This window comes from Oryctolagus cuniculus, chromosome 11 (assembly GCF_964237555.1).
Source record: "Oryctolagus cuniculus chromosome 11, mOryCun1.1, whole genome shotgun sequence".
Taxonomy (NCBI): domain Eukaryota; kingdom Metazoa; phylum Chordata; class Mammalia; order Lagomorpha; family Leporidae; genus Oryctolagus; species Oryctolagus cuniculus.
In genome coordinates, this window is record NC_091442.1 from 64,031,939 (window position 1) to 64,059,254 (window position 27,316).

Here is a 27,316-nt window from a genome sequence, read left to right on the forward strand (position 1 = left end):
AACCACACTGCAATTTAGGTCCTGACTGGAGGTAAGATGAAGACAAATGAATGGGGATGTGCCTGTGGAGAAAGGGCTGAGCAAGAAAGACTAATCCATCCAAACCTGTACTTGAATTTACAAGGCAAAACACAGCATTAGGATCCAAGGATTCACACAGATTGCAGCACCTTAAGCTAAAGAAACACATTTCATTCTCTTTTGCTGTAATTTTCCTTGCCTTGGGCTTGAAATAGAATCCCCTGGACACTGTTGAGACCTACAGACCTACCAACAGAGCAGAGTCACCGAGCCTTGGTATAAAATGCAGTAGCTTCTATAAAGGGATGACTTGAGGTTTTAATCAGCAAAACATCACAAGACATTACCGCTTTTTTCCCTATACAAGGAAGAAATTAAAAACCTAATATTTATCTGTCTTCTAAGATTTGCCAGTTATTAGCATCACATAAATTTAGCTGGAAAGGAAGTTAGAAATGCCCTTGGCACATGAAAACAAAGAATAAATGTTGGTTAGAGGAACTTGAAATTGAATCTATTTCAACATCTTCGTTTTTTTTGCCAATGGAGAAGCTGAACTAAAGAATGACACTACCCCATTATTGCAATAATGTTAATCTTGACTTTTATTTACTGTTGGTCCCAATATTTATTTTTAATGGACTTACATGGATAGAGGAAAGAATTGTGCAACTGTATGCTATTCATTGAACAGCCAAGGGCATAACCTTGTGGGCAGGTATCATGCCATACATTTTTGTCCTCTCCTTAGTGCCTACTGTGTTCAGGTAAATTAAATAAAGTAATACCTGCAATGCACTTAGCACACCATGAGAGCTAAGTAAATGCTTATATATTTACTTTTATTGCTTTCAATTATAATATGAATACTATTACTACAGAATGCCAAGCATAGGAAATTCTTAATATCTGTTCATTTTCATTGCAATTACAATGAAATAAAATCATATTTTATGCCCTTAAAATCCATTTATGTTTGAAGAAACACTTAAAAATTAGAGTTCTTATCTGCTTAAGGCAGTTTAAATAGATGAATAAAGGTGAAAGCATTCCAATTAGTTTAAAATTACTCTGAAAATTTCTTCTTAAGCATATGAAAAGTGAATAGACCTGAGATTCATGATTCATAAAGATAATCTCTCTGATGACAATAGAAATTCTTGTGTAATATTAAGTTCATTATTCCTTAGGTAAAAATCAGACATAATAACTACAGTGACCACTGCAGTTAGGTGCTTGGTGTCATGTGAATAGGGAAGGGCTATAGATTTTAAAAGCAGAATGAGACTTCCTTCAGATCTTTCACAGATAAAGAATAGCCCAATATTAAAAGAAATGAATCTCAGTCTGTTTTTTTTTTTCTGATGATTCCACAATGTTAAGGAGTTTTTTTCTCATATCTTACAAGCTCCACAGCACCTTTCCCCCCTGCTACTTTTGTATTGTATAATTAGCTTATAATTATGTGCTCTTTCACATTGGGAAGCCTATTCTTTTATTAATGACTCTGAAAGTTCTTTATTATTTATCTTTGAAAGTGAGTTTGAAATCAAAAGGCTTATATGACTTTTCCTTTCTTTGTAATTTAGTAGATCTTAAAAGTAACACACCTAATTCTTTTTTTTTTTTTTTTTTTCCCCTTGAGAATGAGAAATAGGTTTTGGGAAATAAATGTTGCATGCTCCATTCTCTCCAGATCAAATGAGTGGAGTTTTGAAGACTATGTTTGCAACAAAATAGCTATGTTCCCCAACAGGCTGTCCATTCCTTGCATTTTCCCTTTGCTAAGACGAATAGAAAATGGATCAGGGATGAAAACACTTCCTGAATCTAGTAAAAAGACAGAAGGAGGATGTAAGTCACATTTGTGATATGTGCAATATAGGTTCTAAATTATCCTTAAGAGGGAGTTACCTCAGCCTTTGATTTGTAGCTGATTCTGGAAGGTACCACTCATCTCTGTTGAGGCCGTGCAAGCCTCATTGCTGTTTTTGGCTGACGGCACTTTTCTCTAACATTAGGCTTATTGGAGCACTCCAGACTGGATATGGGCAATTATAAGGGAGAGTGTGCCTTATTACAAATTTTAATCATTTCTCGAGCCATTTTGCTTGCAGTGATAATCCCATAAGACCAACAAATCTTGCATAAGAAACGCAAAAAGCTTTTAGCTGAGAGCAGCTCTTAAGTTTTTTAAGCTATTCTTGTTTGTATGGACTTCCCATTTGTGGCTGGGACCTGCCAAATCAGAGCTCCAAAGGCTTCTTGGCTCATGGTGGCCACAGTTACCTAACTAAAGACTAGCAAGTGCGTTAAAATAACAATGATTAAAATAATGACCCAGGTTTCCTCTCAATAGTATTGCTGCACTTATGCATGCTGGAAACTACTTCTAACACTTCCACTGTGGGCAAATATTGTACCCAGAGCTATTTCAAGAATTTTTCTTATCTCCTACACTTTTGTACCATTTCAGTGGGGATGGCAAAGCAACAATTACCTGATGACCTTGCAAATTTTGCTTATTTTATGGTACAAGAGAAGTTTGCACAAATCCTTTTGTGAGCCAAACTAACATTCAAAACTGCACATTTCTGCCTAGCCATTTGGAAATCCTTGATATCTCTTTAGCTGAAAATGTTCAAGTAACATACCTCACCAACAATATTTTTTCTTGCAAAGGAAATAAAAGGACAATAATACTTTACTTTGATTGTGGTCAAGCTCCTTCCTGTAGCCTTCTTATACAAGGTGATTTTTCTTCTAAAATGGGAGTTATAGAATAGGAAGGAATCTTTAAACCAATTTCATACAACACATACAATTGCATGAATTCTCTTCAAAACACCTAAATTAGGTCTTCCATTAGCATTTATTCTTCAGGGCAAAAGAGATGAAAGAAAAATAGGAGGTTCTCGCCAATGCATGTAGGACAATGTCTTATAACTAAAAACAATGACAGAATCTAGGACATAGTTTTCCCTACTCATGAATTTTCAGTCTTTTATCCATCTTGTTTGATTCCATTGGACAGTATTTGTGAATCAGAAACTCAATGCTAAGTTTAGGTTTCTGAGAACATGAACAAACAGACCAACTGGGAGTGAAATAACGCTTCTAAAAAATATTTTTTTTAACATTTATATCACTTGGCCTTGACCCTTTCATTTCATGATGCATAAAGTTAAATTTAAAGGTTTACTTTGTATCAAAAGAACTATAATAAACTTTTATTACTATTACTTAAGAAAACATTAAATTATCTAGCACAAACCACAGGTTAAGAGATTAGGTTTCGGAATGGGACTGTGTAGTTTGAATCCCGACTTTCCAATTAACTAGCTATATAAACTTGGAAAGCCACTTAACTTTTTGAAGCTTTGGTTTATTCATCTGTAAAAGGGAGATAATAGTGTTATCTTCTTCACAGGGCCATTAAGAGAATTAAATGAGTTAATTCACGTGAAGTACTTTGTTCAGTATATAGCATATGTTTTAAGTATTCAATAAATGTTAGCTTCCCTTTGTCCACTGAAGTAATAAAAGCATGGAATTTGGTTGTACAAAGCTTATTATTTTCTTTCATCTGTGTAGAATATCAAGACTTTGGTGAATTTCCATGAGTGATATTTTGAGCTGATAATTAATGGTATTATGAAAAATTATTTTCATGATATAAATAGCTTATAAGGAAATTTTTAACTGGTAGAAGCTTTTAATAAATCAATATCAATCATATCCTGATATGAATAATGATTATTCTACTAAACTGATCATGCATTTGATGCATTTGGGAAAGTTGTGCCATGATTTAGCAAACAAATTAGAGTAATCATCTGACAAAATCTGTTCTTATTTGTGCTGTTTGAAACTTGGGCCTCTTCTATGTATGACTGATCAGTTGAGACATTGAGAATATCACTTGATAGATGATATAAATAGATAGGATTATAGAATAATCATTTTTAGTGGTCCTGCCAAAGTTAAAAAATGTATCAAATAATATTATCAATTAGTCAGTCTCTAATTTTATTTTACCTTTTTTGAAACATTCCCGCATATACTACCATTCTGTTTGATTCCTCAATTATCCAACAATAATCAAATATGCTTTCCTCAAAGCAAAACACACACACACACACACACACAAATCATTCTAATTCTATAAATATTTCAAATTCTATCATCCAGAATATTTACATAGCTAATTAGCATATCAAAGAATAGGGCTGTTGTTCCCTTCTCTCCTGTCTCCCAGAGGTTAGTCATTGTAAACTTGAAATATATCTCTGTCTTAAGAGTATTCTTTTTGTATACTATGAGATTCTGAAACTCCTTTCAATAATGAATAACAGTGATTACAGACATTAGCCACTAGAAAATTATTTAATGATACAGAAATTAGGAAAATATAATACTCACTTTTCTAAACTGAAAGAATCTTAGCTGGAAAATTTTTTATTAAGAGTCATTCATATGGCCGGCGCCGTGGCTCACTAGGCTAATCCTCCACCTAGCGGCGCCAGCACACCAGGTTCTAGTCCCAGTCGGGGCGCCGGATTCTGTCCCGTTTGCCCCTCTTCCAGGCCAGCTCTCTACTGTGGCCAGGGAGTGCAGTGGAGGATGGCCCAAGTGCTTGGGCCCTGCACCCCGTGGGAGACCAGGAGAAGCACCTGGCTCCTGCCTTCGGATCAGTGCCGTGCGCTGGCCGCAGTGCGCCAGCCGTGGCAGCCATTGGAGGGTGAACCAACGGCAAAGGAAGACCTTTCTCTCTCTCTCTCTCTCTCTCTCTCTCTTTCACTATCCACTCTGCCTGTCCAAAAAAAAAAAAAAAAAAAGAGTCATTCATATAAGAGAGCCTCAAAAATTCATGGAAGATGTATATTATGATTAATGTGTTGTCCAATGTGAATTAATGCTATAACTAGTACTCAAACAGTATTTTACACTTTATGTTTTGTGTGGGTGCAAACTGATGAAATCTTTACTTAATATATACTAAATCGATCTTCTGTATATAAAGATAATTGAAAATGAATCTTGATGTGAATGGAATGGGAGAGGGAGCGGGAGATGGGAGGGGTGCGGGTGGGAGAGAAGTTATGGGGGGAAAAAGCCATTGTAATCCATAAACTGTACTTTGGAAAATTATATTTACTAAATAAAAGTTTAAAAAACAAACAAACAAACAAAATGTCATATTTAAGTCCATGAAAAAGGTTACTTCTAATCTTTGGCCAAGCAGAGACTAACACTGAAGGAAATTTTCAAAATAACGCTCCATGTATTCTAAAGTGGCTTATCACAAAAAGATAATTCTTTCTGTTACACAGAATATGAAAGAATTAAGTGATCTTAATTCCTATCTTTACTATCCTATTTTGATAGAGATTCTTATCAAGTAAACTTTGATTTACAATCTTAAAACAAAGAGCCATTAAAGATGGGATTAGGGAAAACAGTTACAGACCATGAATGTGGACCTAGTCCTGGTTCTTTCAGACTATTAACTTCAGACAAGCTTGTAACTACTGTAATCTGAATTTTTCATCACTATAAAGAAGTGACTATACTAATATTAGAATATGTTCAATATGCGTCTCAAATACACCTGGGTGTACCCTGATAAAATATTAAAATTTTATTTATATTGAATAAGCATTTACAAGCACTATAAATGTGTATTTAAAAGCGTTATGAATATGTGTAAGGTATAATGAATATGAATAAAATTAGCCATTGTATGAAAAAATAAAGAAAAAACTATGCACACATTTCAAACATTTTTGTTCCAAAATAAACATTTTAATCTCATTTTCTATGAAGTTTTGAAGTATCCTAGCATATAAAATACGATTTTAATGAATTTATTCAGATTACAATCCATCAGAGAAAAAGGGACCAGGGCCACCTTTCCCAGCCTTTAACATACATCCTCAGGATTTCTGTCACTACTGTCACCATCTCATGAAGGAACAGTGTTTATTCATCAGATAATATGAGAGTTAATGACAATCTATAGAAGATGTCATTCTGAGGGAACCGGAGATGAAAAACTGAATTACAGGAAAATTGGAAAAACACACAATGTAAAAGTCTATGCTGCTATTCTACAATCACCACTTAAAGATACTACTGGACATTGCCCATTCTCTGTTACTTCAGAGATACTTTGATACAAGCAGGTTGTCCACTTACTCTAGTAGTTTTCACTTTATTCCCAGAGGAACAGCTCCATCCTTTCCGATCAGGAAGAACTTTACATTCTTCTCCCTCTAGACATGGCTGCATATGGCACCACCATTTCTGCTCTACTATTGAAGCTACAAGAAAGAGAAAAACTGAGTCAGTGTTTTTCATTTGGGTATACTGGTTCTCTACATGCATATTTAAAGAAGAGCAAAAGCCACAAACTTTTTCTACCACTGAAGACTGAGATTTGAGGGATGTTTCTTTTCTTATTTAAGGAGATTAATCTCTTCTAAGAGATTTCCTCACTAATAGAATTTTTCTTCATGTTAAATTTTATTTAATTGTGGAAAGAGCACAACATAAGTTCTAAACTCTTAACAATATACAAAACAGTATTATTAACAGTAACCACAATGTTGAAAGATTTTTTTATGTGAAAATACAGGCTTTGCTGTGGAAGATAGTAATGAAGATTCCTCAGAAATCTGAAAAAAAAAAAGTACCATATGACCGAGCCATCCCACTCCTAGGAATTTACCCAAATGAAATTAAGTCAGCATATAAGAGTTATCTGTAAGGCCGGCGCCGTGGCTCAATAGGCTAATCCTCCACCTTGCGGCGCCGGCACACCGGGTTCTAGTCCCGGTCGGGGCGCCGGATTCTGTCCCGGTTGCCCCTCTTCCAGGCCAGCTCTCTGCTATGGCCAGGGAGTGCAGTGGAGGATGGCCCAGGTGCTTGGGCCCTGCACCCCATGGGAGACCAGGAGAAGCACCTGGCTCCTGGCTCCTGCCATCGGATCAGCGCGGTGCGCCGGCTGCAGCGGCGGCCATTGGAGGGTGAACCAACGGCAAAAGGAAGACCTTTCTCTCTCTGTCTCTCTCTCTCACTGTCCACTCTGCCTGTCAAAAAAAAAAAAAAAAAAGAGTTATCTGTATCCCCATGTTTAGTGCAGCTCAATTCACAATGGTTAAGCTATGGAATCAACTCATATGCCCATCGACTGATGACCAAATTAAAAAAAAAAAAAGTGTGGAATACTGCTCAGCCATAAAAAAGAATGAAATCCAGTCTTTTGCAACAAAATGAATGCAACTGGAAATGATTATGCTTATTGAAATAATCCAGTCCCCAGAAGACAAATATCATATGGTTTCCCTGATCTGTAGTAACTGATAGAGTACAAAAAATGTAACATATATGAGAGAAATTGATGCTTGTTTACAGCCCTTGCCTCTACTGTATTTCTCTTATTCTTATTTGTTGAACTGTTTACTTAGTAGTGGATTAGGCTTATGATTATCAATAAAAAAGTATGTCCGTGTAAAAATTTAAAGAAAGAATAAGGAAGGAAGGAGGGAAGCTGAGAGTATCGGTGGGGAGAGGGCAGGGAGAGACAGACCGCAATGCTCCTAAGTCTGTATATGTGAAATACATGACATTTGTTAATCTTATATAAATAAAAAATTAAGAAAAAAGAAAGCTCCACTGCACAGAACTCATAAGGAACTCAACTCTCTAACCTATTGCCACCTGAGTGGAATAAACTGCTTTACTATGAAAAAAAATACACATGTAAATTGTGCTTTTTTTGTGTTTGGAGAGTAAAACATTACTGAAAAATTATCATTGTTCAAACCACTTGAACATTAAAATAATTTATCATTAGAATATTAAAGTATTCAAAGTTCTTCATGTAATTATTCAGATATTTAAGTTACATTTTATCTGATAAGCATCAGAATTAAGTGAGACACAGTGTGACAATGAGCGAGAACCAGTCTGGGTCCTCCAGGACCTTATCATCTTGTTTATATCAGTAAGTAAGAACATTACTGGGCAATAGTTTTTTTTTTTTTTTTAACGATTTATTTTATTAATTTGAAAGACAGAGTTACAAAGACAGGTAGACATATAGAGAGAAAGAGAGGTCTTCTATCTGCTGCTTCACTGCCCAGATGGCCACAATGGCTGGAGCTTGGCTGGTCCAAAGCCAGGAGACAGGAGCTTCTTCTGATTCTCCCATGTGGGTGCAGGGGCCCAAGGGCTTGGGCCATTCTCCACTGCTTTCCTGGCACATTAGCAGGGAGCTGGATCAGAAGTAGAGGAGCCAGGACTCAAACCGGTACCCATATGAGATGCTGGTGCTGCAGGCTATGGCTTTAACCCACTGTGCCACAGCGCTGGCCCTTTGTGTAATAGTTTTACAGATATTAAAGCATAACTACTCGAGCATTTTGGAAAATTCTTATTCATCACTTTCTCGTTTCTTAAATGCTTATATATTTTAAATAGACCACAATGCATTCAAATATAGGAAAATTGTCAAGATTTTCTCAAATCCATTTATTTAACAAATAAATAATTTTAACAGTGGGTCTTCAAGGCTCCATGGTACTTCTGTACTTCTCCTGAGCTAATTACTTCTCTAGGGTTCTACACAGCATTTCCATATAAATCTTAATACTATAACTGTGTATGTGCATATGCATAAATAATGCATTTTGAAATACCTGCGTTCACACCATACATCTTTGTATATTGCTTTTCATTCAACATGTTTATATATATATATATATATATATATATGTATGTATGCATATATACACATTTATATAACCACATGTTAATACAGATAGACTGGGGCCAGCGCTGTGGCACAGTGTGTTTACACCCTGGCCTGGAGTACAGGCATCCCATATGGGCAACTGTTCAAGATCTGGCTGCTGCACTTCCGATCCAGCTCTCTGCTATGGCCTGGGAAAGCAGTAGAAGATGTCCCAAGTCCTTAGGTCCCTGCACCCACGTGGGAGACCTGGAAGAAGCTCCTGGCTCCTGGCTTCAGATCAACTCAGCTCCTGCCATTGCAGCCATCTGGGGGATGAACCAGCGGGTGGAAGACCTCTCTTTCTCTTTCTCTCTCTCTCTCTCTCTCTTTCCCTCTCCCTCTCCCTCCCTCCCTCCCTCCCTTTCCTCTCTCTGTGTAGCTCTTTTTTTCAAATAAATAAATAAATCTTTAAAAAAATACAGATAGACCATTTCATTCAACTAAATTGGTAAATCAAAATATACCATATACTGTATTTATTAATTTGCCTGATAAGTAACATTAAAAATATTAATTGCTGTTAAAAAAAGAAAATACAGTCTTCATGAGAACAACATGGTGGAATAAAAGCCATCTGAATGTGTGCATGTATTGATTTATATAAATATATAAGAAAATGGAGACACAACCAGTTTAGAGTCAATATTTCAGAATCAATGTAATATTTTCATGAATAGGATGAAAATCAGAAATGTACTGTGCAGTATTAGCACAATTTTTTAAAAATTCTTAGTTGATAGATAAAAGTTTTACATTTGGGGTATGTGTTTTGCCTGTGTGCCATATCAGAGTCTTGGGCTTTATTCCCAGCTCCAATTTCAGACTCCAGCTTTCTGCTAAGACAGATCCTGTGAGGCAGCTGGGAAGGCCAAGTGATTGGGTTCCGGCCACCCACGGGGGAGGCCTGGATTAAGTTCCATAGTGCTGGGTCAGCCCCCAAGGACTGAGCCGGCAGGTGGGCAGTGAACCAAAAGATGGGGGATGTATATTCTACTTACCTCTCTTCCTCCGTCTCTCAAACACATTTTTAAAATTTGTACATATTTATCAAATACCATGTAATTCTATTCTTTTCCTGTGAGGAGTAACCATCATTACATGGAATATTTCATGCTAATAAAGCACTTAACAAACTACTATTTATGGTACTATTAAATAGGTTAATATAAAGATTTATATTTTATTATAATCAGTTGAAACTTCAAAGAAAGGAAATATTTTATATTTTTATAAAAATTAATATTTTATGTGAATTCTATCCACAACTAACCATTAGCTTAAATACAGCATATTGATTTTTTTCATTGTTATGAACCATACATGAGTTTAGAGATCCTTACTATTAACTCATCCATTTTCATATTTGCTTTCCAAGTTAATTCTTATATATTCCTCCCGTCCCATATTTTTAAGGAAATCAATATATCATGGTATCAAAATAAGAAGTAAGTTGATTTAATGAAACCTCAGTATAATGTCTTTTGGACAGAACTACATAAGATTTCAGATCTACTTCCAAAGGATTTTAGATTTCAAATACACCCCCCCTCAAATAACCTCCTTTCAACCATGTGATTTACAGTGTGGTTCCCCAGAATTGACCTCAGCTGACAGCATTATAGTGAGGTTCCAGTTCTCCACTCTCCCCAGCACACTATCAAAAAGAGAACAGAAGTCACACCATCCACACAAGATGGAGCAGCTCGCGTGGTGCCTGCCACCTGCCCCGGGAAGCAGGAGCATTTGACAGTTTGTGACCGTTCTTCTATCTTGTTCTTATTACAGCATCTGTGGAGTGCCACCACCTCACAAGTTCCCGTTTTAACATGATGAGCTGTGCAAACAAAAACAAAAGATAAAACAACATTAGGAAAGCTTTAGACACGTTCCTCCTCCTCTTTTTAATTAGAAGTACATTAAATATAGTTCTATAAGGAATCCACCATGCATGAAACTAGAAATACAATGATTCTAACTCCATAACACAGATTTGATTTAGTTTATAAATATGGTAGAACCATTTCTGTCAGTAAATGTTTGGTGAAGCAGGAACAAGTAGTGACTAGATTACAATGAACTGTTAAAACAGTCACAAATATACAGGCAAAAATATATTTATTTGTATATGAATTTTTCACACCATTTTGTTCAACTCTGTTCATCAAAGTACAGCAAAGCCCTGGACCAGGTGCTCTGCAATGGCGCTGTTGTGAAAGCGTTATCAAAGCAGGTGGTGCTGACTGTGTCATGTCTTTCTTCTGGGAGAAAGTGTAGTGACCAGAAAGGGAATCCTCTCTCAGGAAGCAAAGGCAGAGGATAAGAGCCACATCCTCAGTATTCTTCTGCCCAGTTTCCCTAAAAGCAGACTAATTGGGTGATTCTTGAAATTGCTTCCATTTTGATGGAAGTTCCAACTAGTCACAGGGGCCAGAATCATTCCTTTTCATTTTGCCTGAGGGGACAACTTCCCCCAAATGGCACCAACTGCAGCTAAATCTAGGTGGATTTCTATTTGCCAACCAGACACCTGTAAACTCAGCCCTATATGTGATCAGGCTCCCATATCCATATTTTTTAGCTTTAAATTAAGGCTACTGAGGTTTTTTGCTGGTTGAAATTTTGGATATCACTTGACACACTATGATTAAATTATATTTGTCTTTATCACTGCTGTTTTTGTCACCATTTGTCCTTCTAGGAATTAATCCTACTGTGAAATGATGCAAAGTTTCATCTTTGAAAAATAAAAATGGCTTAAAATCAACCACTTATTGAAAAATTATGGCTTTTAGCAATTTTTAAAAATTGTGATTGAGGGGCGGGCATTGTGGCTTAGTAGGCTAAGCCTCTGCCTGTGGTGCCACCATCCCACATGGGCACTGACTGTATCTTGGCTGCTCTCTTCTGAATTAACTCTCTGCTAATGGCCTAGGAAAGCAGTGGAAGATGGCCCAAGTGCTTGGGGCCCACACCCATGTGGTAGACCCAGAGGAAACTCCTGGTTCCTGGCTTTGGATTGGCCAGTTCCGGCCATTGCGGCCATTTGGAGAGTGACCAATGGAAGGAAGACCTTTCTCTTGCTCTTTTGCTCTCTCTGGCTTTAACTCTACCTCTCAAATAAATATATAAAATCTAAAAAAAAATTGTGGTGGATACACAAATGGAAATTTAAAGAGAAATATAGAAAGTAGGAGATTTGAAGTTATTTAATATTACAAACATTGAGACCCACTATAAATGAGATCAGCAAATGATGTAATAGTAACCTTTCCCTTGGATATAAGAGGAACCAATGTGCAGCAGTTCAGATTAGACAGCTTGCTTAGATTTTTCTGTAAGATATAAAATCACACATGTCCTTCATCTCTTACCTCTTCCATGTGAGCCCAAGAAACTCAGGTGTGGTATACAGCTGCAACATGTAGACCTCAAAATTTCAAGAGACAGGTGCCATTTCCCACACAACAAACACTTTTTCTGCTACTATAGATATAAATGGGAATGTTCTATGTATTTGATTCAAGCACAAACCTATCTTTACTAAAGCTAAAATACTAAGAGCCAGACTTCTGATCCTATCCTCTTGTGCTCTGGAAATTATGTTCCTAGCTAAGAATGAGTCAGCTTGGTTTTACTTACAGAAAGCTTTAGATTATACTATACAAGTTAGTATACTGGTTAGTACACTGCACTTCACTTAGTCACATTTTGAGTGAGTGAATATCACACAACAATCCTGGTTCTGAGTACTGGGAATAAAACAATGAGCTGGAAGGACACCATCCATCCCTGCCCTCAAAGAATTTTTATTCCTATTGAAAGAAAACAAAAATAAGCAAGCAAGTTATTGATTAAATATGTCAATTTAGATGATTAAGCTTTTTGAAGGAAATAAGTAGAGCAGCATGATTGAAATACCTGAGGACAGAAACAGATCAATTTTGAGAATTTAGGGGAATGATCTGAATGATGCTGAGTGATAAGAAAGAAGCACCCACTGTGAAGAGCTAAGAGAAGAAGATCATTCCCAACAGAAGGGGCAGCACATGGCAGGCCTGGAAACAGGGAATGGTACGGCATACTTGCAGAACAACAAGATGACCAGGATGGGTGGCATGCACTTGAGCAAAGGAGGGTTGAGGCCAATGTCTCAGAAAGGTAGGCAACTCAAGGAGGGGCTTCTAGGGAGGCTGGATTTCATTCTCACTGTAAGGGAATGTCTCTTGAGCAGAAATATTAAAGTCTCACTTAAGCTTTTAAAGCAGGCTGTTCTTCAGAGACTGGAAGGCATGAGAGGAGACTAGTTATGAGTGGCTATAGGAGTCTAGGTGACAGAGGATGGGACTTATAACAGCACAGAGACTGGGGACAAGCAGCAAGTTAGGGAAACTTCAGTATAGAGCAAGTTTGATTTGGTAATGGATTGATCATGGGCTGTGAGGGAAAGATGAATCAAGGATCACTCTGAAACATGGATGAGAAATTAGCATTTGTTTGTCCTGATACCTAGAGAAATCCTGAGGAAAGAGAAGTTTGGGACATGGGTGGGGTTAAAACATATATAGATTTAGATGATATAGATATCTGTGATTTGGCCTTATTAAATTTGAGACCCTCATAAATTATCAAAGAAGAGGTCTAAGTCAGGTAGCAACATTTATGAAATGAAACAGAGAAGAGATCTTGGTAGTAGATACAAACTTAAGAAACCCAAGCCTGTACATGAGATATAAAGACACAGGCTGAACAAGATTAGCATGGAATGATTTCCAACAGATAGGGAGGAAGGAATAGAAGAGTTCAAGACCTAGGACTAGAACAGTAGAGCAGCACGTGAAGTAAAAGGAAAGGCACTGGATGTAAGGAAATAGAAATCAAAAAATAAAATGTTTTCAAAAGAGAGGATTGCTCAGCTAAAGCAACTGCTGCTGAAAGGTCCAAATAAATGAAGACACATAATCGTCCACTGAAGCAGTAATACATTCCAAATAGCTAAAATAATTCTGAGCAGAAAGAACAAAGTTTTAACAAAGATATTAAGAATATATATGGAAAAAGGGCAATCTCTTCAATAAATGGCATTAGGACAACTAGATAACCACCTACAGAAGAAAATTAGAACTTTATCTGACACCAAATACAAATATCAACTTAAAATGGAAATAAGACATACATATAAGAACTGAAACTATAAAATTATTAGAGAAGAACAGGGGAAAACTGCATGACATTAGCCCGGCCAATGATTTTTTCAGATGTGTCCCCAAAAGTGCAGGCAACAAAAGCAAAATATACAAATGAAATGCTGCCAGACAAAAAAAAAATTTTGCACCAAAGGGAAACACTCAACCAAGTTAAAACAAAATCTACAGAGTAGGTGAAAATAGTTGCAAACCATGACTCTGATAAGGGACTAATACTCAAAACATAGAAGGGGCCAGCGTGTGACCACCATGTTAAGCCTTTGCTTGCAATGTTGTCTTCCCACATTGGAATGCAGTTTGAGTCTTGACTACTGTGCTTCCAATCCAGCACCCTGCTAATGTGCCTAAAAAAGCAGCATATGATGGCTCGAGTACTTAAAACCCTGAAACCCATATGGGAGACCCGATGAAGGTCCTTGTTCCTGGCTTTAGCCAGGTCCAGCCCTCCCTGTTGCTGCCATCAACACTGAACCAGCAGATAGAGGATATCTCTATTTCTCTCTCTCTGACATTCTACCTTTCAAATAAACAAATAAACAGACAAATAAAAATCTAAATAATAAAATTATATAAAGAATTCAAGCAACTCAATAGCAAAGAAATGATTTGATTTAAAAATGGGAAAAGGATCTCAATAGACATTTCTCAGAAGAATTTATAAAACTGTTCAACACTAAAAATCATGGAATGTCAAATTAAAAACTTAATGATTTTACTTCTCTCCAATTAGAAGGAATATTATCAAATCAAGAAATGTAATACATGTCACCAGAATGAAGGATAAAAATCAAATGAGTATCTCAATAGACATAGAAAGAAGCAATTAGTAAATGAGAAAGCCAAATGATACCTTTTGCTTGTGTGTTTGCAGATAACATGATTCTATGCATAGAGAAACTTAAAAACCTCCACCAAGAGAATATTGGAACTGCTAAATGCAAGGAATAAAATCAACACAAAAATCAATAACAATTCTTACACCAAAAACCATCTCATTGAGAAAGAAATTATAAAAAGCAATCCTATTCACAATGGTTGTTTAAAAAAATAAATAAAATACCTTGGAAGGAATTTAACCAAGGGTGTGAAAGACATTACCATGAAAATTACAAAACACTTTTGAAAGAAACTGAACAGGGCACCAAAAAATGGGAAAACCTGCCATGTTTATGAATTGGAAGAATTAACATTCTTAAAATGTCCATATTACCCAAAGCAATTTATAGATTCAATGCTATCCCATGAAAATATTAATGACATTCTTCAAAGAACTAGACAAAACAAATACTAAAATTCAATAGATTCCAAACAGCCAAAGGAATCTTGAACCTAAAGAAAAAAGCTGGAGGCATCACAATGCCAGATTTCAAGATGTACTATACAACTATTGTGACAAAAACAGTATGGAATGGGAATAAAAACAGGCACAAAGACCAATCGTAAGGAATAACAATTCCAGAAATTTTATACATCTGCAGTAAACTGATTCTTAACAAAGCCACCAAAAAAAAAAAAAAAAATGCACTGTAGAAAGGACAGTCTTTTCAGCATGTGGTACTGGGAAAACTGGATACCTATATACAAAAGACTGAAATTAGACAACCCCTGCATCTGACTTATCATCATATACAAAAATCAACTCAAAATAGATAAGACCTAAGTGTAAGACTTGAAACTATACTTCCAGAGGAAACATAGTAGAAAACACCAAGACATCAGAATAGGCAATGATATTTTTTCTAGATAAGACCTGAAAAATGCAAACAACAAAAGTGAAACTAGACAAATGAAATTATATTAAAATAAGAACTTTCTGTACAGCAAAGGAAACAGTCAAATGAAGAGAAAACCAACAGAATGGGAGAAAACATTTGCAAACTCTACATCTAAAAAGGATTAATATCCAGAATATACAGTAATTCAAAAAAACTCAATCAGAAAAACAAACAATCTAGTTAGGAAACAAGCAAAGAATATGATTAAACAGCCCACAAAAGAAGAAACAAAATGGCTATCAAACATACGAGTAAATGCTCAGTATCCCTAGACATCATGGTCATGCAAATCAAAACAACAATGGGATACATAAAAATAACATGTAGTGAAAAAGGAACCCTTATACACCATTGGTGGGAATGTAAATTAATACAATTAAAAGGAGAACAATATGGAGGTTCTTCCAAAAATTAAAAATAGATCTACCATATGGCTCAGCTATTCTACTTCTAGATAAATCTCCAAAGGAAATCAAATCAATATATCAGACTACTGTAGTCATTTTCCTTTCAGTACAAATCACAATATTCAAGAAATAGAATCATCCTATGTATCCATCAATGGATGAACAACTAAAAGAATGTGATGTTTGTACAACTGGAATATTTTTCAGTCATTAAGAGAATGAAATTCTAACATTTGCAGCAAAATAGGTGGAACTAGAGATGATAATGTTACATGAAATAAGCCAAACATAGAAAGACAAATGCTGCACATGTTTCTCATACCTGAAAATTTGTTTTGAAGAAACAAGTCACTATTAACCTAGAATAATGATTCCGAGGGGCTGCAAAAGGTGGAGAAAGGGATGATACAGGGAGGTTGATTAACAGGTACTAAAACAGTTACATCGAATTAATAGGTTCTAGTGCCCCACAGCATAGTGAACCACAGTTCACATTAATGTAGCATATACTGTATGAAGAACTGAAAGAGAGAAGCTGGAGGGCTCCATAAAGAAAGAAAGAAAAGGTAAAGAAGTAGAAGTATTAATTGCCTGATTTGATAAAATTAATTGCCTGATTTGTACATAAAAATGTATAAATGTTAATTATTTTTTAATTTAATAAATAATGGCTGTCATGAAAAAGACAAAAGATAACAAGTTTTGGTATAAAAGGAAAAATTGTGAAGAAAAGGAACCATATATAATACTGATAGGAATGTAAATTGATTCAGTTATTGTAGAAAATAGTATGGAGTTTCCTCAAAAAAAATTAAACATAGAGCTACCAAACAATCCAGCATTCCTACTCCTAGTGTCTATCCAAAGGGCATGAAATCAATGTGTCAAAAAAATATCTGAACTCTCATGTTCATTACAGCATTAATCACAGAAGCCAAGATATAGAATCAACCTAAGTGTCAATCAACAAATGAAAGGATAAAGAAAACGTGGTACATACACAAATACAGAATGGAATAACACTCAGTCTTAAAAAGGGAGAACTTCCTACAGGAGAGTGACTGGGACTAGGACTGAGTTTCCCTTTCACTTCCCATTCAGCTTCTTGCTAATGCACACTGGGGGAGGCGGCAGATGATGGCTCAAGCACTTGAGTCCTTAACGTCCATGTGAGAGAGTGAAGAGAGATGTCTAATATAGAACGTAATAATTATAGCTAATAAAATGTATTGTAATTCTCCAATATGGCATAGCACACAAAAAGTATGTGAGATAATTCATATGGTAATGAGCTCAATTTAGCCGTTCCAAAGTACATGATGAAAGACATAAAATTTTTGTCAACTAAAATTAAAAGTAATACAGTGTAGTGGTTAAAGCAAAGATTTCACAGAGTATGCTAAATTCAAATCTAATCTCCTAATAGCTGTCTGGTTTTGTGCAAATCACCTAGTATTTCTGGGAAGGAGTTTTTTTTTTTTTTAATATTCATCTTCATTTGATTGGTTTGAGGATTGAATGAGTTGATATGTACAAAGCATTTAGAATGCTACCTGTCTCAGACTAGATATTTTTTAAGTTAGCTTTTATGATTACTTTTAGCATTTATCTTGGTAAAAATTATATTAGTGGTAAAATAAAGACATGTTTGAAGCAAATTTAGTAGAGAATAGGAGGTAAGATTGTGCAATTATAAAAATTTATTTCATGGCATTGTTCTCTGAAGAGTAGAAGGAAACAGAGAAATAGCCACAAACATGGGGTCATGGGAAAATTTTAATGGATTCTAGAAAAGCATGCTTATTTGTTGGAATGCTCTAACAGAAGAGAAACTGACAATCCATCAAAGAAAATTGGAAATTAAAAAACAGCTCTTCAGAAGGAAAAACAAATGTACTTTCAGGGCACTCAGAGGGTAGCATAGGCTAGTTATCTTGGTGTGAGGACAAAGGAGGGACAGGTAGCTACAGAGAGATTGGTGTGAATGGATTAGGCAGTACAATGATGACATTTTTCTCATCTGAGTTCATCAATTTTCCAATTAACTATGAGAGATATTTTAATAAGAACAAAGCAAGTATGAATAGACAGAAAATGTGGAAGTCAAATTAGCAGGAACGAGGAGGAGGGCCACCTGGCAGAGTTAGCTTATGTACACTCTGAACTGCAGGGGCACTCTGAAAGGAAAGATGGGGCAAGAGCACAGGGCAGTGTGGGGAGATGGCTCCAGGAGAAGTTATTTTGGATCCTTGCACTTCTGATAGTGGTTGAAGGAAACAGAGGATGATGATGATGATATTAGTTCTGCAAGTCTTTGGAAGCCAGAGGAGGAGATGATTCGGGCTAGTGAAGCTGGTAGGCAGGCAACTGAGCAGAGACAAGATCAGGGAGCAGAAGCAAAGGATATCAGTTCTGATTGAAATATTTAAAAAAAAAAGGTGTTCTCATAGAAGTTAAAAACATAATGGTGGTTACCAGAGGTTGAGGAGGTAAGTGGGAGTGAGGAGTAGGGAAAGGTTGAGAAGCAGATACTAAATTACAGTTGGGTAGAGAGAAACTAGGCTTCTATTGCACAATAGGATTACTATAGATAATACTAATGTACTGTACATTTCCCTATTTAAAGAAAACATAGGGGACGGCATTATGGTACAGGGGGGTTCAGCCATCTCTTGGAACACCTGCATCCATGTCAAAATACATGGATTGGAGTCCTGCTTCTGCTTCCAATCCAGCTTTGGCTAATGCACACCCTGGGAGGCAGCAGATGATGGCTCAAGTACTTGGATCCTTGCCACCTACATGGGAATTCTGGATAGTATTCCTAGCTCCTGGCTTCAGCATGGTCTAGTCCAGGCTGTTTTAGGCATTTGTGGAGCCAATCAGCAGATGGAAAAATCTCTCCTCTCTTCTCCTCTCCTCCCTTCCCACCTCTCTTCTCCTCCACCCACCTCTCTTTCTCCACCTCTCCCTCTCTCTCCCTCTCCGTCTCCCTCTTTCTCTGTTCTCTTCTGTTCCCCTCTATCCCTCCCTCTTTCCTTTCTTCCTTTTCAAATAAGTGACCTTTATAAAAGAAATTTTTAAAAACCTTAGAACAGGGGTCAGCACTGTGGTGTAGCAGGTAAAGCCACCACCTATGGCACTGGCACCCCATATGATTATTGTTTAGCATCCCATATGGGCACTAGGTTTGCATCATGGCTTCTCCATTTCTGATCCAGCTCCCTTCTGATGTGCCTAGGAAAGCAGTGGAAGATGATCCAAGCCTTTGGGCCTCTGTATCCATGTGGGAGACCCAGAAGAAGCTCCTGGCTCCTGGCTTCAGTCTGGTCCAGCCCTGGCTGTTGTGGCCATTTAGGGAGTGAACCAGCAATGGAAGATCTCTCTCTGCCTTTGCCTCTTCCTATCTGCAAATCTTTCAAATGAATAAATATTTAAAAACAATAAATAAAACCTGAGAAAATAGGATTTTGAATTTTTTCACCATAAGAAATGTTAGATGTTTGACAAGACAGATACATATACCCTGATTGGAAATCACACAATGTATATACATATTGAAACATATTGTACCCAATAAATAAATAGAATTTTTACGTGTCTGTTATTTTTTAAACTACAGAGTTGAAGATTAAATTTTGAGAAAATAAGACCTAGTTGTGTAAGTCATTGTGTTTCTCCCCACCAGCCAGAGTAACCAATTATAGTCTTGATAATGGAAAACCAATGAATCTGAATCACTTGCTCTTCACTTATGAGATACTGAACAGTTTCTGGCAACCAGGATGAACTTGAGTGAGAAAGTAATCCATGTGACTAAAAGCCTCTAAAATTAGCAGGTTGCTTGTTAATGCCACAAACTTAGTTTACCCTGACCAGACAACAGCACTTTCTCCTGTTTCCAAATTATCCCATGTGATATATTTTTCCAAATGTAATCCATGTAGTACAAGCCAATGAAGGCTGATACCTGCAAGGTACTAGATTATCTGAACCAATGCAGGATAAAGATTAAAGATAAACTATTGTTTAGATATTAATGTGATGTTAGACTGTTGTAAGGAATTATCCTATGATGGGGTAAACACCCTAGCAAAGGTTGGGATGCCACAGCTCTGGTGAAGAGAGTGTACTTCTATTTTCTTGAAAGAGAAACAAGGTGTGATGATGATCACAGGATACAATAAAGGCAGTGGCAAGGTAGCAACTGCCCTGGGAAGAAAAAGTGGGATGTTCCCTCCAGGGAACAGCATAGTTAATGTTACAACAACAAAGGTTGCCCAGAAGAGCAAGTGGTAGCTTGACAGAGGCAGGGCTTTCCTTCTCTAATCTTTCTTTTCATTGCCTACGAATAAAGTGGCCACAGCCATGCAGATTGGGAGAAAGGGGATTTGGTGAAATCTATCACAGCCTTTGTTCTTAGTAAACCAAAGACATGACTTTTTTGGGGGGTACCTAGAATGTGTTCTGGGCTCCTGGCTTCTGCCTGGGCCAGCCCTGGCTGTTGACTGAACCAGGAAGATATATCTTTTAGTGTTTCTACTTTCCAAATTGATATCAGGGACCTTTACTCAAAATTTTATTAATTATTTTAGGATTAGTATTTTGAGGGTTCTTGCATACATTTGAATTCTAAATATCGGCTGCTTATAAACAAAGCAGGCAAAATGGTAGAGTTTAACATTTATTTAGAGAAAGAAATACACAGGAAAGTGAGGGCTTTATAAGAGGGAGAAAGAGCTTAAAAGTTTGCCAGGCTTTTTATTCACTTCCAAAGGGGACTGGTTACATAGTCTCATTGGCAGGTGGGCATACAGGTGAGGTCAGGTAGGGGCATGAGATCTCCAAAAAGGGCAGAGTGAAGGAGTGGTCTCCACCTCACAGATATAATCAATTTAATCCTACCTGCCTGCCTATATCAAAATAAAATGAAAAAAATTTAAAATAGGATAGATGTATAGATAGATAACATATAGACAGCTAATCCTCTTCTTGAAGAATGTGAAAACGTGGGAGGGAAAAGCATCAGTTGCTTGATATTTTATATACACCAGTAAATGTGCCAAGGGCCATGAGATACCTCAAAAGAGGAATTAAGCCTTCTAATAGAACTGAATTCATCCTGGCATGGCATGTATATGCCTAGTCACAGTTTTCCTATTTTTCTGCTGTTTGTGTTAACCTATTATGATAACCAACTTGTAGACAAAAGACTAATTTTTCATGTAAACTGCCCTGTATGTGGTATGCATTTAATAACCAGTAAACAAGCAATTTAAGAAAGTAAAGCTAGTTCCTGTGGTTTTCCTTTAAAAGGTTAATAAGACAGTAGGAAATTTTAGATAGAATTCTCTACATAAATTCAGACAAAGCTCATGATAAACTAACCTAATGAAATATTAGGGGTTTCCAAATTAACAAAATAAGCTTCACAGTAGATCAGTAAGCATCATATTAAAGCTGTGCAAAGCCCCCTGGAGAAGATTTAAATGAAAAAGAACAAACAATTTTCTTCATGTCACAATTTCCAAGTCTCTCTCTCTCTCTCTCTCTCACACACACACACACACACACACACACACATCAAAAAAATTCACACAAACAAGACAAATCTTTTTGATATTTTTCATCCATGGATGTGATGAATAAACACAAATTTGTTGCCTCCTACATTTTTTGTGAAATGACAGCAGAGACATATGGGTTTCATTAAATTCTCATGAGACAGGGATACCAAGTCTTAGTTGTTTCTAATCATTGCCTTCCAAGGTTAAAACCTCATGTCTCATTTCAACAATAGAACATTGGCTCCTCAGCACCCCAGAAATTTGGCCCTAAAAAACTGCCTATTAAGTCATACCATACAATTTTTAAATATTTCATAAAGCTATTATGATTGGTATATTCTGGCCATAAAGAATTTTACTGAAACCTTTATTTCCAACTCCTTTTTACATATTGAAAGAAAGTTCAGGGCCAGGGTGGTGGCACACAGGGTTAAGATGTGACCTGCTACACCAGCAGCCCATATTGAAGTATTCATTCAAGTCTAGCTTCCTGCCAATGTGCCTGGGAAAGCAGCAGAGGATTGCCCAAGTGCTTGGTCCCCTACCATCCACATGGGATACCTGAATGGAGTTCCTGGCACCTGGTTTCAGCCTGGATAGCCCTGGCTGCTGTGGCCATTTGGGAAGTGAACCAGTAAATTTAAAATCTCTCTCTCAGCCTCTCTATCTCTGTCATTCTGACTTTCAAATAAATAAATAATATTTCCTTCTAAAAAGCAAAAAACTCTCCATAGAGAAAAAAATCTAAATTAAATAGTATTTCTATATATGCATGGATTTTTGAAAATTAAATATAAAAGGTAACTTTAAAATTTTCATGAAAAGTGGGTTTAAAAGTTAAGTTTAGGGCAAAAAAACTTGAAATTCTTGAATATTTTTCTCATCATATATACTTCCAATGAACTTTTTGAAGACCCCCAAAAATACAAAGAGCAGACAATGCAATCTGTAGACATTATCATTATAAAATATGTTATATGTATTTGTTATATATATTACGTGGTCTCATGGAGTTCATCATCTTTGAACCAACCATGAAAACACAGGTATGAAAAAACAGGTTCACAGAATAATATATTCATGAATTATTTACCTTAAGCAGTAGTTACTAGTTTTAGGTTAATTATGAGAACAAAGTGATGTGTACCAAGCTGTTTATGTAAAACAATTCATAAAGAATTTATGGAATAATGGTAATTGCTAATATCTAATGCCAAGTACTATTTCATTTTATCACCACAAGAACCATTCAGGAGGAAACTATATTCGTCCCCAGTTTATAGATGAAGAAACTGAAACACAGGGATTAAGTTGCCCAAGGTAAAATAGATAGTATGAGACTAAACTGGAAGTGATAATCCATTTGCTTCTAGAACACACTTAGTCACTGTTTTACCATACCTTTTCTATGGAGCTCCAAACACATGCAACAGAGTGCAATTATAGGTGATGTGGAGGAAAGAAGTAATTGAATCCTCATCCCCACATGCAAGGCTTGGTTAACCCCATGAGGTCATGGGCTTAGGAAGTGAAATATCAAATACAAGCCTAACCTGCTCTATACCATACTCTTTTGAAATCAAGTCCCTTGATGCTCCAAAGAACTGGTTTGTTCAACCCTAAAATGACTACTTAGAGTTTTTATGAAGTCCAAACGACATAACATATTAACGTTGCTTTATGTTGCATAGCATTATTGAAGGTAATAACTTTATTTACACTACTAATATAATTAATCTGCATCAAAATGATACTGTATGCAAATCTGCATCAAAATGATACTGTATGCATACAAGCTATAAAGATGTGGCTATTAGAGAAAATTATCTATATTTTGTAAATGACCTAATTTTATATTTTAAAAAGCTATGTATCTATCTTATCTATATACTAATTGTGTTGATATGAGATGAAAGTAAAAAAATTAATCTCACACTTAAGCTACAGAAGAGTATATTTAGCATCAAGTTGTGAATTTGTTTCTACTGATTTCCTCTCCATTAGATTTCAGTTCATATTTGTCCTCAGATTTGTTTCATTGGTTCTGGAATTTTGTTTGTCTTTATACACTCCAATTTAATAGTTTTATGCAGCTTGACTACTCCCTGGAGAGTCTGTATTACACCTTCTAAGCAGAAATAAAGCATCACCTATATGCACCAACAGGCATCTGAAATACAAGCTAGTTAGTAGATTCAGGTGGCTGCAAATCACTCTGAATGGGAAAAAATGTGCGGAAACAAAAACTTTTTAAGAGAGCTAATTTCTCTAATTCATTAGAATGAGAAAAATGGGACATATTCTTAGACTTTCACACCAAAGCAACCTAATTAAAAGAAATAGCTGTTTAAATATCTAAATAAAGTTTTTAAATCCCTATATTTTATAGTCAGGATGATCAGAGAGGAAACAGCCAAATGACAATGACATTTTAGATATCCTGTTTTCTAAATCTGTTCCACTTTTATAAGAAAAATGAGCTAAAATCAATGGAGTAATAAAAAGATTTACACTAAAATAATAACAGATGGATGAGGTGTTTGGGTCCCTGCCATCCACACAGTAGACCCAGATTGAGTTCCTGGCTCCTGGTTTCATTGTGGTCCATCCTTGGGCTATTGTGGGCATTTGGGGAGTGTAACAGTAGATGGGAGGTATTTCTGCTTGTCTCTCTTCCTTTCAGATAAAGAAAATAAATGAAAAATATTTTTAAAATATTGCCACTAAAGGATAACAATTCCAAAATTTCCACTTAAAAGTATGGTGTCTATTGACCAAAGCAAACTGTCAACCTGAGGATGTAGTCTGGTTTAAGAGAAAGAGGCAGAATAGAGGATGATTCTCACCTGGGAGAGTTTTGAGAGTCCTTGTCCCTCTGCTCAACCACAAACATCTTTTACATTCAAATTTTAAATGAAAATTGGTGTAGAGAAAAGATGAGCCTAAAGGAATAGTGACCCTCTTATAACAGGTCAGCAACATCTGCTTGAAAGGACTATTCTGAAAGACAGGCAGCACACAAGAAAATCCATCTCTGGTAACTTGAACTAAAAGCCACAAAATTGACCCATACAAATGGACACATGAGCCAAAAGGTCCTCTGGCATCAGGAGTCAGTTGACATATGCTTTATGCATGGCTCCCAGAGAGGAAGGATGGGCCAGGAGAGGAACTAAGCAAGGGAGTGAAGAGAGGGAGGAAGTGCGAGCGCAGGCAGCTTCACCACGCGCTGCCTCCTCAGTGAGTGCTGCTCTGGAGCCCCTCTTGAGGTTATTCCTGAATCCCTGAAAATCTGTTATAGAATATAGTTCCATGAGCCTCCTTTTTCCCAAGGTAACTTGATATCTCTGTTCATTGACCCAAAATTAGGCTGCTTAGATGATTTATTTTTTTAAAATAAGCTATAATTAACAAAAGCTAATTACCATGCAGAATCTCTACCTCTACTTTTAAGAAAAAGAGATTAATTTCTTCCTTCAAAATAGAATCTATGAAATTCTCAACCCTACCACATATTGTAAACAATGACCTAAGGCTATCTAAAATTACAATGAAGGGAAAATGGCTTCATACAGATTTTCTGCATAATCCTAAAGTATAGCCCCCAAAACATAAACAATTAGAACTTCCCTAATTTTCAAGCACTGTGAGAGTCACACTGGTGTTTTGTTGTTGCAGTTGTTGGTTTTTTTTTTTCTTTTTTATTTTTTTTTGTCTCTGTGTGGTTAATATTATTTCTTTAAATGTTTCTAGGAAAGGGTGCAATATGGCTCAAGTGCTTCTTGAGAAAAATGACAGAAAATAGGAGAAAAATCAGTGAAAAGGAAGAAACCCAGGGATCTGTATTCAACATGTTGTTTTCTGTCCTTGAAGACTACAACATAAGTTATTCATGTCTTTGGGTCTCTGTCCTTACTTGCAAAATGAAGAAATCAGACTAGATAAAAATTTCAGGCCAGCATTGCAGCATAGTGGGTAAAGCCACCGCTCAGGATGCTGACATCTCATATGGGCACCAATTTGAGTTCCAGCTTCTCTGCTTCCCAGCCAGCTTGCTGCCAATGGTCTGGGAAAAGCAGAATAAGATGGTCCAAGTGTTTGGCTCCTGCCACCCACATGGCAGAATCAGGTGAAGCTACTGCCTTCTGGCTTCAACCTGGCCTACCCCTGGCCATTGTAGCCATCTAGAGAGGGAACCAGCAGGCGGTAGATCGATCTCTCTCTGTCTCTGTCTCTCCCCCTCTCTCTATCTCTTTCAAATAAATAAATATACCTTTTATAAAAAAAGAGATAAAGGTTCCTTCCAATTAAAACATGCTATGAGTTCATGAAATGATTGTTTCATTATAATGAGAAGTCAATTAGATCTCACAAAAAAATACAAAGTATATAATTTTTTTCACCACTTAAAATTAATACAGATTAACTCCATAGCATCACTGAACTTAATGAAAAACTGAGAAAAGAGTCTATGAATTTATATTTAACTATGTAAAGTCCTATTTTAACTGCATGTTGTAATAGTCATTATTATCATTTGACATTCATTTTCTCATGGCTTTATGTACAAAACAGCTTTATTACTGTCAATTCTATGAGAGAGATCAAGTCTAAAAGGTAGATAGTACAGTGGTTTGGTTAGGGATTCTGAAGTCAGATGGTATAGGCTTTAAGAGAAAGTACCTTCAGGCTAGTACTGTGGTGCAGTAGGCTAAGCCTCCGCTGCAGTGTCTGAATCCCACATGGGTGCCACTTATTGTCCCAGTTGCTCCTCTTCTGATCCAGCTCCCTGCTGACGGCCTGGGAGAGCAGCGCAAGATGGCCCAAGTGCTTGGGTCTCTGCACTCATGTGGAAGACCTGGAAGAAGCTCCAAGCCCCTGGCTTCCTATTGGCTTCACTCCAGCCATTGCAGCTATTTGGGGAGTGAACCAGCAGATGGAAGGCCGCTCTCTCTCTCTCTCTCTCTTCCTCTCTCTGTAACTCTGCCTATCAAATAAATAAATCTTAAAAGAGAGAGAGCAAGAAAGGACCCTCTTATTCAACAGCTTGCTTTTATTTTCTCTTGAGCTCATAATCAGACTACATTTTCCAATGCCCTTTGTCAGTGGTATGATGTGGGAATTGACACATGGCATATGGGCAGAGATGGGTTATCCCTCAAGTCCATTTCTCTAAAAAACTTCTACTCTATAAGCCACTCTCTCTTCTTTAAATTAGGGTCAGATATGACTCAAGAAAACTTGCATAGTCCACCATCACCTGGGTGTATGGATGACTATGTAGAAATGAGACTCACACACTGCCACCCTCCTGGATTTTACATGAGCAAGAAATAATAAATTTAGACTATATTCATCCAATTACTTTGAGATCTTTCTGTTGTTGTGGCAATCATTAGCTTAACTAATTGTAATAATGTACCTATTATTGGACCAAGGAAGATGATCACAGTCCATGTGTTTCTTAAGGAAAATGACACATCAATTAGAGCGAGAACAAAATGATGTGATTGGAGAATCTTATTTCATCTCTCTAGCTCTTAGG

At 36.6% G+C, this 27,316-nt stretch overlaps 1 protein-coding gene across 1 annotated transcript in view; it reads right to left on the bottom strand.

Moving 5' to 3' along the window:
- Positions 1 to 27,316, bottom strand: part of TAFA2 (TAFA chemokine like family member 2) — a 526,573-nt gene that overhangs the window by 43,195 nt on the left and 456,062 nt on the right. Inside the window, exons 3-4 of the mRNA XM_008256723.4 lie at positions 10,500 to 10,652; positions 6,220 to 6,344 (exon numbers count right to left, since the gene is read on the bottom strand). Coding sequence (XP_008254945.1) covers positions 6,220 to 6,344; positions 10,500 to 10,652 — 278 coding nt within the window. The remainder of the gene's footprint in view (positions 1 to 6,219; positions 6,345 to 10,499; positions 10,653 to 27,316) is intronic.